This window comes from Myotis brandtii, unplaced genomic scaffold, assembly GCF_000412655.1.
Source record: "Myotis brandtii unplaced genomic scaffold, ASM41265v1 scaffold2070, whole genome shotgun sequence".
In the NCBI taxonomy this organism is placed as follows: domain Eukaryota; kingdom Metazoa; phylum Chordata; class Mammalia; order Chiroptera; family Vespertilionidae; genus Myotis; species Myotis brandtii.
The window spans coordinates 103,200-117,926 of NW_005357737.1; the positions used below are offsets into that span (position 1 = coordinate 103,200).

Genomic DNA, 14,727 nt, shown 5'->3' on the forward strand with positions numbered 1-14,727 from the left:
AAAGTAAAATTCTTAATAGTATAGATAATCAAAATTAAATGAGACAATAATGCTAAGTAAAAAAAGATACAAAAGGTCACATGTTGTATCATTAAATTTGGAGGAAGTACTCAGAGAAGATAAATCCATAGAGACAGAGTGTAAATGAGGTGCCTCCAGGGGCTGGAGGAGGAGAAAATGGGGAGTGGCTGATTAATGGTGCAGGGTTTCCTTTTGGCTGCTGAAATGGGTTGGAATTAGAGGTGACAGTTGTATAACTTGTGAATGTATGAAACTATAAGTTTAAAACATTTAATTTTGAATTATCAGAGCCTCTTTCAGAAGTGAATCTTCTCCTGGGTCAGGTTCCTGGACTCTCCCTATAGCCTGGCCCCCAAATGTTCTCCATTTCCTCCTCAGAAAAAAATCCAAATGGCTTCTTGGACTTGCCAAGGGGAGAAAAATCACAGCAGAAACATATTGAGAAAGCAAAAATATGAGACAGACCAACTCAATGAACAAGCCAGTGAGAAGATTCTGAAGGCGGACATATAACAAATTCTACCAACCATTGTTTTTCAGAATAGGTAGGAATTGATGGCCCAAATCCCACATTTTTGAGCACAACATTTGCACGACCATCTCTATCCTGCACTGCTCAGGGAGACAGATGGAAAGGCACTGTGTTATTTAACCAGAGTTGAAGTGACAGAATTGAAAAGTAATAAATCAGGTCACAGAACAGATTTTCATTGCAATGAAAACCCTTCCTTGGAAAATAGTTGTACCCAAAGAATTTCATCTGAGTGCAAGCCGTGATGCATTTTCAAAGTCCACGAAATATCTGGAAAGGATTTGATGAAATGTTCAAATCCAATGCAGGATAAAGCCAGCAGGAAGAGGCCGAGAAACAAAAATCTGGTTTATGGCCATTCTGATGGAGGTGCAGATAAGTTGGGAGAGATCATCAAAGGTGGTATTTGCCAAAATCCAATTCATTACTACTTGCTTCCTGATATGGAAGATGAAGATGGGGAAGGAGAAGAGAAGAAGATGATGATGGAGGGGGAGAGGGAGAGGATTGAAAGCTACCAACAAAGAAGCTGATGAAGATGAAGGAGACGGTGACTAAGGAACATTGATGGATTTCACCCTTGTTTTTAAAAGTTTCCTCCAGTCACTGGGAGCAAGTTACAGTCTGGGTTTTGTTTTGTTTTGTTTTGTTTTACTCTTAGACTCAGTCATCCTGCTCTTGAAGTCTTTTCTCTCCCTTACATCCTGGTTCTCAACTTATTTGGGGGGAAATACCTTGAGTAGAATACAGTGGGAAAAGAATTTCTAACGCTTTCTGTTCCAAATTCACTTTTTTTTTTTTTACTTTTAGAAGTATTTTTCCATTGATTTTTAAAATTTATTTTTCTTCATTTATTAAGGTATTACATTTGTGTCCTTATCTCCCCATTGCCCTCCTATGCCCCCACTCATGCACTCACCCCCATGTTGTCTGTGTCCATTGGTTAGGCTAATATGCATGCACACAAGTCCAAATTCACTTTTATCCCTTCCTGACTCAACAAACACTGTGTGGAATCAATGCCTCTGTGCTCCATGGGAAAGAAAAACCTGCTTACTTTGCTCCACTGGAGGCTGGAGCCTCAGCCCGCGCAGTAGTGCACAGAATTCTAGCTTTTTCCCTCCTTTCTCTGTACATTGAGCACACAGATTACACTGTGTCTCTGTGAATGTGGACAGTTAGCATTTACCGACATACACCTGTCTACTTTCTCTGGTATGGAACATTTTTTAAAATTAAAATAAATGGGTTTATAGAAGGTCAAAGGGTAGATATGAGATGTTTGGGTTAGTTAAGTGGGCATTTTGACAACAAGGCTTCCCCTTTGGTATGTTTAATTGTGATGTTTAATGGACTCTCTTGCAGTTTAAGATGATACTTTTAAAATAAAATTCTCTCCTAATAGTGGCCTGAGGGTTGCAACTCAATAGGAGAAGAGGGGACCTGCAGAATCTTATTTGGAATTGTCATTCTCTATTGTAGTTTTGTTCCTGTTTATGTGATTTTTTTTTGTTTGTTTCACTGGAAAGAAAAGATAATGCTCAATTTTAAACATTAAAAATGTACCAGTTGCTTTCTATACTGAAACTAAATGTGAAGTTTACACCAGCAACAAAACAAAACAAAAAAAGAGGAATGAATGCTTACATCTCAATATCCAAACATCAGTGGCTCAAAAAATGTTTAGAACTAATACTGGGGATAGAAGAGAAGAGAGGCACAATTAGCAAAAAGCATGAGAAGCAGCCGAATAAAAATTCTAGTAAAAATGGTGTCACTAATCATGTGAGATCCAAAAGCATTTGTGACACCTGCATTGGGCTAGAAATTGTAAAAAACACCAACATGGGAACACATTCCAAAGGAACCTGGGTTTCTAGAACACCCAAATTACCCACCAGAGGCAATCTGAGAGAAATTCAACTTGATATAGGAAAAATGAAATAATGACAGAAACAGAGCCCAGAAGTTTAGATCATCTCTGTTCTACGAAACAAAGTCTTCCCTCTTGGTATGAAAATCCAGTCCTCACACTATCTGGACATGAAATTACTTTTCCCACTTTACCTCTCAATGGGTTCTAACAAATGTTCTGAATTCCACCTGTCCTTTGATGCTTACTATTATCTTCCAACTTCTCCACTTTGCCATTGTGCAACTGGAGCCTCTCTTTCCAGATTGTCTTCCACCTCCTCCTCTTTTCCTTTATTATTCCTTCCCCACTTTTTAAAAAATATATTTTATTGATTTTTTACAGAGAGGAAGGGTGAGCTATAGAGAGTTAGAAACATTTATGAGAAAGAAACATTTATCAGCTGCCTCCTGCACATCCCCCACTGGGGATGTGCCCGCAACCAAGGTACATGCCCTTGACTGGAATCGAACCCGGGACCCTTTAGTCCACAGACTGACGTTCTATTCACTGAGCCATACCGGTCAGGGCTATTCCTTCCCACTTTGCACTAGGAAAATCTATCAGACACCACTTTGTTCGTTGTCCAACCCAACGTTTACCTTTCTCTTCCCAGCCATGGGAAGGCATATGACATCTGATTAATCTGATTTTAAAAGGATTAAGTTGATGGCACAATGCACAGTTCCTTTGTGGTAGGCTGATCATGACCCACAAATATATCAGGTCCTAATCCCTAGAATATTTAAATATTACTTTTTTTGGGAAAAGGTGCTTTTGAAGATTTTATCAAGGATCTTAAAATGGAGAGATGATCGTGGATTATCCAGTTGGGCCATGAATGCCATCACAAATGTTATGATAAGAGGGAGCAGAGGAAGATTTGACACACACCCATAGAAGAGAAGGCCATGTGAAGATGGAGACAGAGATTGGAATGATGTGGCCATAAGCCAAGGTATGTTGGCAGTCACCAGAAGGAGTGGATTCTCCCCTCAGGCTTCCAAAAAGTGCAGCCCTGCCAACAGATTGATTTAACTCAGAGATACTGATCTGGGCCTTCTGGTGTCCAGAACTATAAGAGAATAAATTTCGTCTGGAAATGGAAGAAAGGTGATTAAAATAAAATTAGTATTTGAGCCTAAGAGCAGTCAAAGGAGACTAATATTATCCTTCATCCCCTCCTCCCCTTCTTGCCTTAGAGATAAACATGAGACACAGAACAACAATTGAGAAAACAAAATCCACCATGATAAAAATGACAGAGAGAGAGAAAAGAGCAAGCCCAGGATTCTCACAACATCCCTATTGGCATCAACCTAGGACTCCTTACCTACAGGTTACTGGTTGTACAAAAGAAATGTATGTCCCATCAGCTTAACCCACAGCAATCCTATATGGAACAGCTCTCCTTGACCCACTAACCAGCTTCACCTCTCCTCTCTGCTCTCTGCTAGCCCCTTCCTTCCTCATATCGCTCAAGCACACGGCCATGACTTGATACTTTCTACACAGTGTCTGCTTCACTTGCAGCAGCAAGGTTTTTGAGGACAGTGATATTTATCTATGTATCCCCAGGATCTCCCCCGGTGCAGTCACATGCCAAGCAATCAGCAAACGCCCATAAACAAATGGATGAGGTCTTGCAAAGGACATTAGGCCTGGAAGGGGTCCCATATGGCAGCATTCCTGCTTATTACAGTGTCTTTCGAACAGGCCTGACTGCACATTCTTAATGAGCAAGAATGGCATTTGCTTCAGTGCCTTGGGATCTTCAATGTAAGTAGTGAAAGGGCCATACATACCAAACACTTCATCCAGTTCATTGTCTAATTTTTTCTGGACTTCTGGATGGCAACTCAATAGGTACAAGGCCCAGTTTATTCCAGCTGCAGTTGTGTCATGGCCCTACAAATGTAAGAGAAAAAAAAAAGCTTAGAAAGCAGAGTTCTATTGAGAAGGTTAGGGATGCTAACTCTATTTTGAATTGTCTCTGGATTTGACAGCTGTGACGTGACCCCAGACAAGTTAATTTTATACAGTATGTTACCTCTGTGGGGAACAAACCAATGAAACAATCCCTTCAAAGGGGATGCCTCTGGGTACAGGGACATTTCAATATGACAGAGTCACATACTTGGTGAGAGTGGCTGGGCTGGGCTAACAGGGGGCATTCCAAGGGCATTCTGTGCGCTGGACTGTTTTTGAGGGAATAAAAGTGTGACTTTCCTGAGCCAAGTGGCCAGATCTGCATTTCTCCACAGTCCCCCATTTGTATGGTTGACTTCACCCGTACTCCAGGGAGCACATGGGTGATTCTGAGCAAGAGTCTCCACATCAAGAAGTTGATAAATTGCCCCATTTAAACCTTGATGAGTTTGAGGCAAAATACCAAACATTTTGCAGAAACGAACTCAATTATTTTTCACAGAAAATCCATGGGGGCCCGTCCGGCGTGGCTCAGTGTTTGAGTATCGACCTATGAACCAGGAGGTCATGGTTCGATTCCTGGTCATGACACATGGGGTTGTGGGCTCAATCCCCAGTAGGGGGCATGCAGGAGGCAGCTAATCAATGATTCTCTCTCATTATTGATGTTTCTGTCTCTCCCCCTCCCTTCAATAAAAATACATTTCTCTGAAATCTATAAAAATATATATATATTTAAAATCTCCATGGGATTCTTGATACTGCTATTCACATTTTAGAGATGACAAACTGAGCCCCCAAAAGATGCTAAATGACTTTCCCAGGGCCCAACAGCTTCATAGGAGGTGGAGGGAAGAGTAGGACCCTCGGAGTTTCTGATGACAAAGCAGAGTCCACATTCTTCACCTCGGGAAGCGTGGAGGATCCGGGTGAGGAGAGTCCAGATCCAATAATGATGCTCACACCCTGGATGACCTTATTCTCTGTCCATTCAGTGTCTTTAGGCATCAGCCCCTTATTTCCTGTCCTCATCTTATCAGGACATCTACATGCAAAATGGTAAGTTCTTCAGGAAAAAAATGTATTTGAAAAATAAAAGATACTATTAAAACTTTTACTGGTCCATTTACCCTATGCAACACAAGTGACCATTGTAATATTTCATCTCTTGGGCAGAAGTTCTGAAGCACTTGTTTTATCTCTAAGTGGAATTGTTGAGGACTCTTCTGCAATTTTCTGATGTTGGCATTATTGTCTTTTCTCATACTTGCAATTTCTTTACAGAAATGACCCTGAAGTCCAGACAAAAGCTGGCCCATGTCACTCAGTTGTTTAACAAAGTCATAGAGGACATGCTCTTGCTAAACAATTCTAATAGCTTCCCTTGAATTTGAAAATGAAGTTCCTGTTTTATTTTTTTCTGCGACCCAAAGGCAGAAAACACAAAGCACAGAGCCAACAAGTGCATTGGCGGAACTGCGCAGGGCAAGAATCAGCCAGACCAGGAGCCTAAAAGGCCTGGCACAGACATAGAAGTATGGAACAGATTGTCTGTTCCATCTCAGAGGGAAGGAGGGGGTGGGGGTGTGAGGGGATGGGAAGAGATCAACCAAAGAACTTGTATGCATATATGCATAACCCATGGACACAGACAATAAGGTGGTGAAGGCCTGGGGTGGAGGACAGGAGCAGGCCATAAGGGGTTATTGGGGGAAAATGGAGGACATATGTAGTACTTTTAACAATAAAGATTTTAAAAATAAATAAAATGAAATTTAAAATTAAAATAATAAAATAGAAGGCCTGGCAGCAACAGCCTGCATCCTCTTATGGAGGAGGTCAGAATATTGTAGTTATACATGCTATGCCTACTGTTTCATGGGAAGAAGGAAAAAATTAGAACTTCAAAGAATGTTAGAGATGCAAGAAAGAGATCCTTAGTTTGTTTTTTGTGTGTGTGGAAGTGAGAGGTTACTGGTGGGAGATGGATGTGTATGTGCAGGTGTGAGTATGTGTATGCATGTGTGGGTACAGGGGCCACTTCAACATCAGACACCAGCCAATATCTGTTGCACAAGAATGTGCCAGGCACGATGGTTGGTGCACATTAGAAAACGATTCACCTAGTCCTCAGAGCTGTTCTGTGAGGCCCGTGCTGTAACAGCGAGGACACAGAAGTCTCAAAAGGGAGAGGAGGTGCCTGAGAGGTCACACTAGTATAGGTCAGAGCTGGGATTTGGCCCCACAGCCCACTCTTTAGTGAATTAGTTGTCCATTTTCTGCATAATGTTTCTTTTCTATAAAGTGATCTGCTTAAAATAGAAGTTTAAAACCGCTGATATAGTTCATCTTTCCACTTTCCACACAGGGGGACTGTGTCAGAGATCTGCAATGACTGGGCCTGTCTCGTTTGGCCAGTCAGCACAGACCTGGGAGAAGTCAGGTCTGTAAACCCTTCACATCTCTTGTTTCCTGCTACAGGGCGCAGAACTTCCTCCCTGGGGAGGGACTCAACCCAGGCAGCTGCAGGCAGAGCAAACACAATGCATGAAGTCTGCCATTGAAAACTGATGGTTTTCCCTTTCTTCTATTTCCAGGATATTTCACATGCTGCCTTTTAAAACCATTTCTTAATCTTTACTTGGTAAGCCACATGTTAAGAGGTTTTCTCTTTATAATATTTAATGTAGTCACTAGTAAAATTATCTTTGCAAAAAATTCATCTTTTACCCAGCCTGTGTGGTTCAGTGGTTGAGTGTGGACCTATAAATCAGGAGGTCACGGTTCAATTCCTCATCAGGGCACATGCAGGAGGCAGCCAATCAATGATTTTTTTCTCATCATTGATGTTTCTATCTCTCTCTCCCTACCCCTTTCTCTATCTGCCTAAAAAACAATCAATAATACTATGTATTTTTAAATTTGTCTCTTTTTTTAATGTAAAGACCAGAAATTTCCTTAGAATCACAAACTGGTTAAATTCTCTACTAGAAGGAGCTGGGAAGATGGTGGCTGGCAGGATGGAGGTGAGGGAGAGGGTGTGATTGAGTGAGGAATTGACAGGGGAGTGAGTGGACATGTGTAGTGTGTGTGTGCATGAGTGAGGGACAGTTAAATCCGGCAGGAGTATCAGAAGCTGGCAGGCCAGGCTCTCCTGGACAGGGAGCCCCTACCACTGCTGAAGGCACTTCCTGGGCTGTGGGGCTCAGGCAGGGAGCCCACGCCATCTGGCTGGGGAGAGTGGCCTCCTCTAGGAACTCATGAGCACCACCACCTAGACTGACCTTGAACACGGCCCGCAACCCTGCAGCCACACCAGCCAAAGTCCTGCTGCCTCGTCCACAGACCTGCAGACCCTAGGACATCTACCTCCAAGGGCGCATGGCTCCTGTAACAGTAAGTGGGACTTACAGCTTCGCGGCTGCCAACCTCTGGACACCAAGATCACATCAGTCCAGTGCACGGGCATCCTGAATTCGCGGCCCTGGCAGATGGCTCTCTGGTGCCTCGTGAGTCACCGCTGGGTGTGCACATATCCAAATAAGGTCGCACAGCCCTGGCAGTAGAAACTCCGACTTCCCCCTTCGCGGCTGCCTGCCCACAGACACAGTGATCATGTGGTTTCAGCACACAGGTCCCCTGAGTCTGCCCCCAAGCAGGTGGCTCCAGGGTGCCTCTCTGAACCACCTCAAGGCATGACCTTGGCTGCCAGCATCCAGTCTCCATGGTAGTGCTGCTCCAGTACATGGGCCCCCTGAGCCACTGCCCTAGCTGACAGCTCCGGGGTGCCTCTGTAAGCTGCCACTGGGCACACATATCCAACCAAGGGCACACAGCTCCCAGAACAGAAACTGGGACTTCTCTCTCCCCCAGTTGGCGGCACACCATGATCTTGCAGCTCCAGCTTGTGGGCCCCACGAGCACACAGCCCCAGCAGATGGTTCCTGGGCCCCTCTGTGAGCTTCCATTGGGTGTGTGCCTCTCCAACCAAGGGCACACGGCTCCCTCAACAGGATCCATGACATCCCCTTCTGGCTGCCTACCTCTGGACACCTTGGTGAGTTACTGAGGACCCGCCTCCCTAGACAAGGTCACATTGTTTCAACCATAGACTCCGAGATTCCTACAACCTGAGCTGCTGGATCCTGAACCCCCTCATTATTCAGAGAGGGAAATCACTTTGGCCAGAGTCCCACTACCTCAACCACAGGCTACGGTACAGCTGCCCCCACCATCCCAGGCTCCAGGACCCTCATAGTGAGTTACAGAGTGACACTACCCCAGCAAGAGTCACACAACACCAGCCAAAGTCAAAGTACCTGAACCTCAGGCCCCAAGACCCCAAACTCCCTAGCCCATGCACTCTGGGAACTCATAGTGAGCACATACCAGTGAGACCTCAGGCAACCCTTTCCACAAGAGCTGGAACCACGATCACATCCACAACAGCTTGCACAATGAAACTGGGGGTGAGTCACATTGCCAATCCATGACGAGACTTCATCCAAGTTTAATAAACTAACATTCAAGACCCAACTACATCAAGAGAACTCAAATAGCTCAAGTAGTAGGCTCCACTAGATCACCAAGCTCAGGAGAACTGAGAGACTGCACCACTGGGTCCCAAAAATCATCAGCTACATAGCACCACCCCCAAAACAACCTGGGTAGCAAAGCAGTTTGATCTAAGACATAGAAACAATTAAAACATTACAGCAAAAAATGGGGAGACATAAAAACAATCCCCAAAGGAAAGAAATAAAGGAATCACCAGAAAGGGAATTAAATGAAATGGAGGCAAGTAACTTATCAGAGAAAGAATTCAGAGTGATGGTTATAAGGATGCTCAAACATCTGGATGATAAATACACACAATTCAATGAGAATTATAAGAAGCTGACTAAGAATGTCACCAACATGAAAAGGAATCAAGAGGAAATGAAGAATGACCTAGCTGCAATAAAGAACACAAAGGAAGGCTTCAACAGCAGACTTGAAGAGGCTGAGTACAACATCAGCAAATTAGAAGACAAGGTAGGAAAAAACACACAAACACAGCAGCAACCGGAAAAAGAAAAAAAACTTAAAAAGCAGGAGGTGAGCCTAAGGGAGCTTTGGGACAACAAGAAACGAAACATCTGCATAATAGGGGTGCGAGAAGGAGAGGAGGTAGAGAAAGGAATAGAAAACCAGTTTGAAGAAATAATGACAGAAAACTTCCCTGATGTTGGGAAGAAAAAAAACCCATACAGGTCTACAGCTTTTTCTGAAGAAGAAAGTTGATCTGGTATTTATAGGGTCTTAAACTTTGTATTTTCTAACTACAATATAATGACTCTTCATCAGTTATAACAAGCTACTTCAAAATGTGATCAGACTTTTAAAAAATGCTAAAAACTTTTTAAAAGAATTCCTATAAATTGATTATTTTTAAGTTAAAAATAAATTGAGAAGAGATCATCATACCAAGGATCCCAAAATATTTTAAAAGCAGGCTACAAATAATCCTTGCTATTTCATGTTATTTCTAATTTTACTATTAAATGCTTAAACATGTCTAAGTATTAGTGCTGGCTATTTCTTCATCCTTAGCTGTTTTAACTCCCAATATTAATTTTTAAAAAAATCATTTTCTTGTTATATAACAGGAACTGTAATTTGTTTAATGATGATACCTGAGACTAACATGACAATGCAACATACCTCAAACATAAAAGTGTCCACTTCTTCTCGAATTGCCTCAAGGCTGAGCTTGTTCCCTTCATCATCCATCACATTTACAAGCAGGTCGAGAAAAGCCTTGCGTTTTCTATTGGAGAGGGTCGTGCCTTTGTCATCACTTTTACATTCTTCATCTCTCTTTATTTCATTGGCCCGTTCATTGATGACCTGTATGAATGAAATGATCACATGCTTTTGTGTGGAATTTGATATGGCCTAATAATCCATTTTCCTGTGAAAATATACTAGCTTCTTTGACTGATTTTTTCTAAGCCGTTCCTGTTCTGTCTGACTCAACAGGAACTTAGGTTTTTTGAAAATATAGTAAAGCTTTCTATGAGCATTTTTAGGGCGTTATTTGATAAGATTTTTAAAAACAAATATAATGTCAGACAAATACATCATTTCTAAGGACTATTTTTACAGCCTTTCCAACATGCGAATAGAGTAGTAGTCTCCTGAATAGGGCCCAGCGAGTTGAAAGAGCTCATGAGAAAAAGTTGGGGTGGTGGAGAGAACACAATCTATAGAATAAAAACCCAATGGTCTTAAAGCCATAACGACAAAGACCGGTTACCAGGAGGTGCCTTGATGCTGTGTCCCACGGCACCAGCGGGACTTGACTCTGGGTCCCAGGGCACACTGGTTCTGGCTCTCGCGCAATCTCCCATGCTGGGCCCCTAGTCATTATATAATAAATTAATTATAGATCATTCTAATTACATGTTGTATTGGAGAAAAGAATCACCATGTATGCTTGCCACTCCTTCTGCTAGAATATTCTTGCCTCAGAAGCCAGCATGACTAGCTTCCACCCTAGTTTTAGAGCTCTGCTGCCCCATGTCACACTGTCAGGGTCACTGCTACCCTACTCCCTAGCACTCACTCTCTTCCTAAGCCTACTTTACCTTTTTTCCATTTCACTTACCACCTGGCATTGTATTTGTTATTTAGTTACTTTTGCCTCCAACTTTAATGTAGCAGAAAATTTGACTTTATTCATTGACATTTTTCTAACCTTTAGAACACTGTGTGGCATTTTAAAAATGTTCATCAGGTATGTTTTGAATGAATAAAAAAATGAAAGCCCCTGAGCTTAATTTGGTTACACATTTCTACTTTCTCCTCCTTTCAAGCAATTGTCCAAACCTGCTTCTGCTTTGAATGAACAGACCCCAAGTTCCGTACAGACAAGCACCATGTCCTCTCTTTGATTCTTGGTGTAACCCCTAGTGCCTGGCACTCAGTGTGCAATTTTTGATATTATCCATCCAGTTTGGAATTCATTCATTATTGATACTGATATTAATGCATGAAATTTGAAGACAAGTGTAATTATCCCCATAAAATACAAACTGTTCACCGTTCACCTCTGGCCAGGCAATTATGCTATACTCCACTGAGGGCAGCTCACCCCAACATCTCATTCATCTAGCATCTAGGGACTCTAACAACTTGATCTGTTGGTGGAGGCAGTACCTCATGGTCAGGAAGCAAGGCCATCATGTTTTAAACTAAAATTTACAGCAAAGGATAAATATAATTACTTGGCCACTTTTATCTGTACATTTAAATTATAATGCATGTTTTCAATTAAAGTTTGCCTTTAATATACATAATTTTAACACAAAGACAGACTATATCCAGAACATTACTATTTCCTTGTCATTAAAAATTAAATAGTAATATCTAGTTAATTTTTATCTTTTCCAGTTTAAGGTACTGCTATAAATGCCCTTTGTCTTTGAAAACCATTGCCTAATCCAAACATTTTTCAGAATATTCTTATAACACAGAAACCTGTATCTTTATTCCCTTAGCATAGCACCCATTTTGTTAATAAACTACCATCGCTCATATCACATTTTGGAATTATTTATTTATAGACAACTTCCCCCAATAGATTAACCTCCCTCAGTAGGGAACATTAATGACTGGGCATGTTAACAAACATAGGAGTCATGCACTTATAAAAGTTGTAGAAAGTGATAGTGGTAGAGGTTGCACAACATTGTTAATGCCCCTAATGCCACTGAATGGCACACTTAAAATGGCTATTATGATAAATTTTATGTTATGTATGTGTGACCACAATAAAAAAAATGAGGACTTACATTGGTGGTAAAATTATGTAAGATCTTTAGGTTCCTTCTGTGGTCCCATCCTTCTTTAAACAAAAGGTACAAAACGTCATGCCAAAACCAAATCTTCTTGATTCTTCGATGTATCAAGTCACTCATCCTATAAACAGGATGCAAATGTATCAGCTGATATATCAAAATGTGCATTGCTTGTGTACCTATTTGGTGCCTGGCCTCAATGAGGATAATATGTGGCAACGATAATAATTCGTCTTAGTGGCTACTTAGAGCTCTATGCTTTATGCTCAAAAATGAAGGCATGGTTTATTACACATCCAAGGAAGCTTAAAAATTAAATGGGTCCTTTAGAAAATGAAGAATGCATTGCAAAACATCCTTACTAGATGGCCATCTGATCTCTCCTTCTGTTTCTCCAGGAAGAGTTCCGGACCTCCCTGAGCTGCCTGTACCTCTTATACCACAGGGTGGGATGAAATCTGCCTGTTTAATGTCCACGCATTTGCTTGATTACTCCTCTGGCTGTCCTCCTCTCCAGTAAAGTGCCCCCCTGTCACATCATTGTCCCGAGTCCCTCCCTCAACATTTCCAGTGATGTAGTAGAGAGACCTAGACATGATCTCCTTTGAGAGCAGCTTACAGGCCAATTCTGCAGAGTGGCCTTTCCTGGTCACTCAATCTGTGGGCCCTATTGCTGTTTTCTTCTCGAATATCAACTTTACTTTTTCTTTCTAAGCAATTATTATAGTTTATAAGTTTATACTTATTTGTTTCAATGCTTGTCTCCCTATTATTCTGTACTGTGGACCACTATAAAATTAGTCAGTATCTTGTGTAATGAATGGCAGATTATATTCTATATAATAAAAGCCTTACATGTTGAATGTCTCATCGTGCAGTCGGCCATTCAACCAATCAAAGTTTAATATGCTAATGATATGCTACGGCCGCTCAACCACTTGCTATGACATGCACTGACCAACAGGGTCAGATACTCCAACTGGTACGTTAGCTTGCTGCTGGTGTCCATCCAAATGGGACTGAGCAAGATGGGCCAGACATGCCCAGGAGCCCTCCTGGGGTCCCTTCCTGGCTGGCCAACATCCCGCATCTCTCCCTGGCCTCGAGCATGCAGCAGTGGTGTCCCTTGGCCTGGCCTGTGCTATCTTGCAATCTGGACAAGGGAACCACCCCACCCCAGGTGCACGAATTTCATGCACTGGGCCTCTAGTAATTTAATATGTGTTAAAATTAAATGGGCAGTGGACTTAAAGACAGAATTCCTCAAATCAAACCCTGGCCCTGCCTTTAATACTGGAATAATCTCAAGCAATTTTTCAAAGTAAATGTGATTATTTCAATTAAAAAATAATACATACTTAGTGCAGAAAATATGGGAAGAAATAATTAATAACAACTCAAACAAGAAAGAGAAGCACATAACACAAAACAATAATCACAGCTAACATTCTATAATGATATCTACAAGTTTTTTTTAATGAAAATTTTTTTATACCTAGTGGTTATCATGCTAAAAATATTGTCTTTATCTTTATCTTATTAATAATCATCATAATGTAATTTCTCAACATATCATAAAATAATCATTTAAAATTATACCAGAGCCTGGCTGTGCCATAATTTTTACAATAAATCCTCTACTGTTAAAATACATGCATATATAATTAGGTTTATTTTTAGTGCAATATTTCATTTTGAAACAATGAAAAAGGTACAAGACAAACCAAAAATTACTAGCAATATTTTTTAAAGCTTAAATTTGTAACAATTTAAAAAATAATTAGAAGGGCTCCATTTACCTATAAACTGCACGGACATACTCAGAATCATCATTAGTCTGAGCATCAATATTCCTGCCCATAGCCGTTTCTGCAAAATATGGGTGAGAAGCAACCATTCAATTCTTGCACATGCCTTGTGTTTATTTTCCAGTGGCAAACACTTGAAAAAAGACATAAATTCTTATATATTTTAGAATTGTTCCTTTCCCCTTTCACTCTTGCACCTTTTGTTTCTCCTACTCCCTGTTCATGCTCCTTCTTCCCTCTGACCTTCCTGGCAGGTTGGCTCTTCTGCTTAAACTAGCAGGGGGTAATGCTTTTCAGGAGACTAATTTAGCAGAAGGACCGCCCCAAAGAAGCCAATATCCTTTCTAACCCCTTCATTTGCATGCCCAGTGGAATGTTATTTTCTATTTGGACCATTGTATGTTTACACCATAGTTCTAGAAACAAATCCATGAGACTTACCACAGATTATATCTAAGGCACAAAGAGTGATGTAAAAAAAGCAGTTAAATTTTTCTCCATCAACATGTTTTTCAAGCTTATTAACCAATATGTTGGCTTGTTCATTCATGACACCTAAGAAGTCTTCCAGAATGGTAAAATGGAAAGTGGGTGTTAACATTTTTCTCCTGGAGCGCCATTTGTTTCCAGTACTAGAAATACAAGACATGGTTACAAAGAAGAGAAAAGCAACATCCAAAGCAA

The 14,727-nt window shown here is 41.2% G+C and overlaps 1 protein-coding gene across 5 annotated transcripts in view; it reads right to left on the reverse strand.

The window, feature by feature from the left end:
• LOC102240725 (cytochrome P450 4V2) overlaps positions 1 to 14,727 on the reverse strand; it is a 38,770-nt gene that overhangs the window by 13,686 nt on the left and 10,357 nt on the right. Inside the window, exons 4-10 of one of the 5 annotated variants that reach the window (XM_014539005.1) lie at positions 14,485 to 14,675; positions 14,035 to 14,104; positions 12,230 to 12,356; positions 10,098 to 10,283; positions 4,271 to 4,373; positions 1,611 to 1,715; positions 1,182 to 1,287 (exon numbers count right to left, since the gene is read on the reverse strand). In XM_014539005.1, coding sequence (XP_014394491.1) covers positions 1,265 to 1,287; positions 1,611 to 1,715; positions 4,271 to 4,373; positions 10,098 to 10,283; positions 12,230 to 12,356; positions 14,035 to 14,104; positions 14,485 to 14,675 — 805 coding nt within the window. In that variant the 3' untranslated portion in view covers positions 1,182 to 1,264. Of the gene's footprint in view, positions 1 to 1,181; positions 1,288 to 1,610; positions 1,716 to 2,200; positions 2,249 to 3,611; positions 3,663 to 3,875; positions 4,374 to 10,097; positions 10,284 to 12,229; positions 12,357 to 14,034; positions 14,105 to 14,484; positions 14,676 to 14,727 lie in introns of those variants that run through there. The other 4 variants (XM_014539006.1, XM_014539008.1, XM_014539009.1 and 1 more) reach the window with 4 other exon arrangements.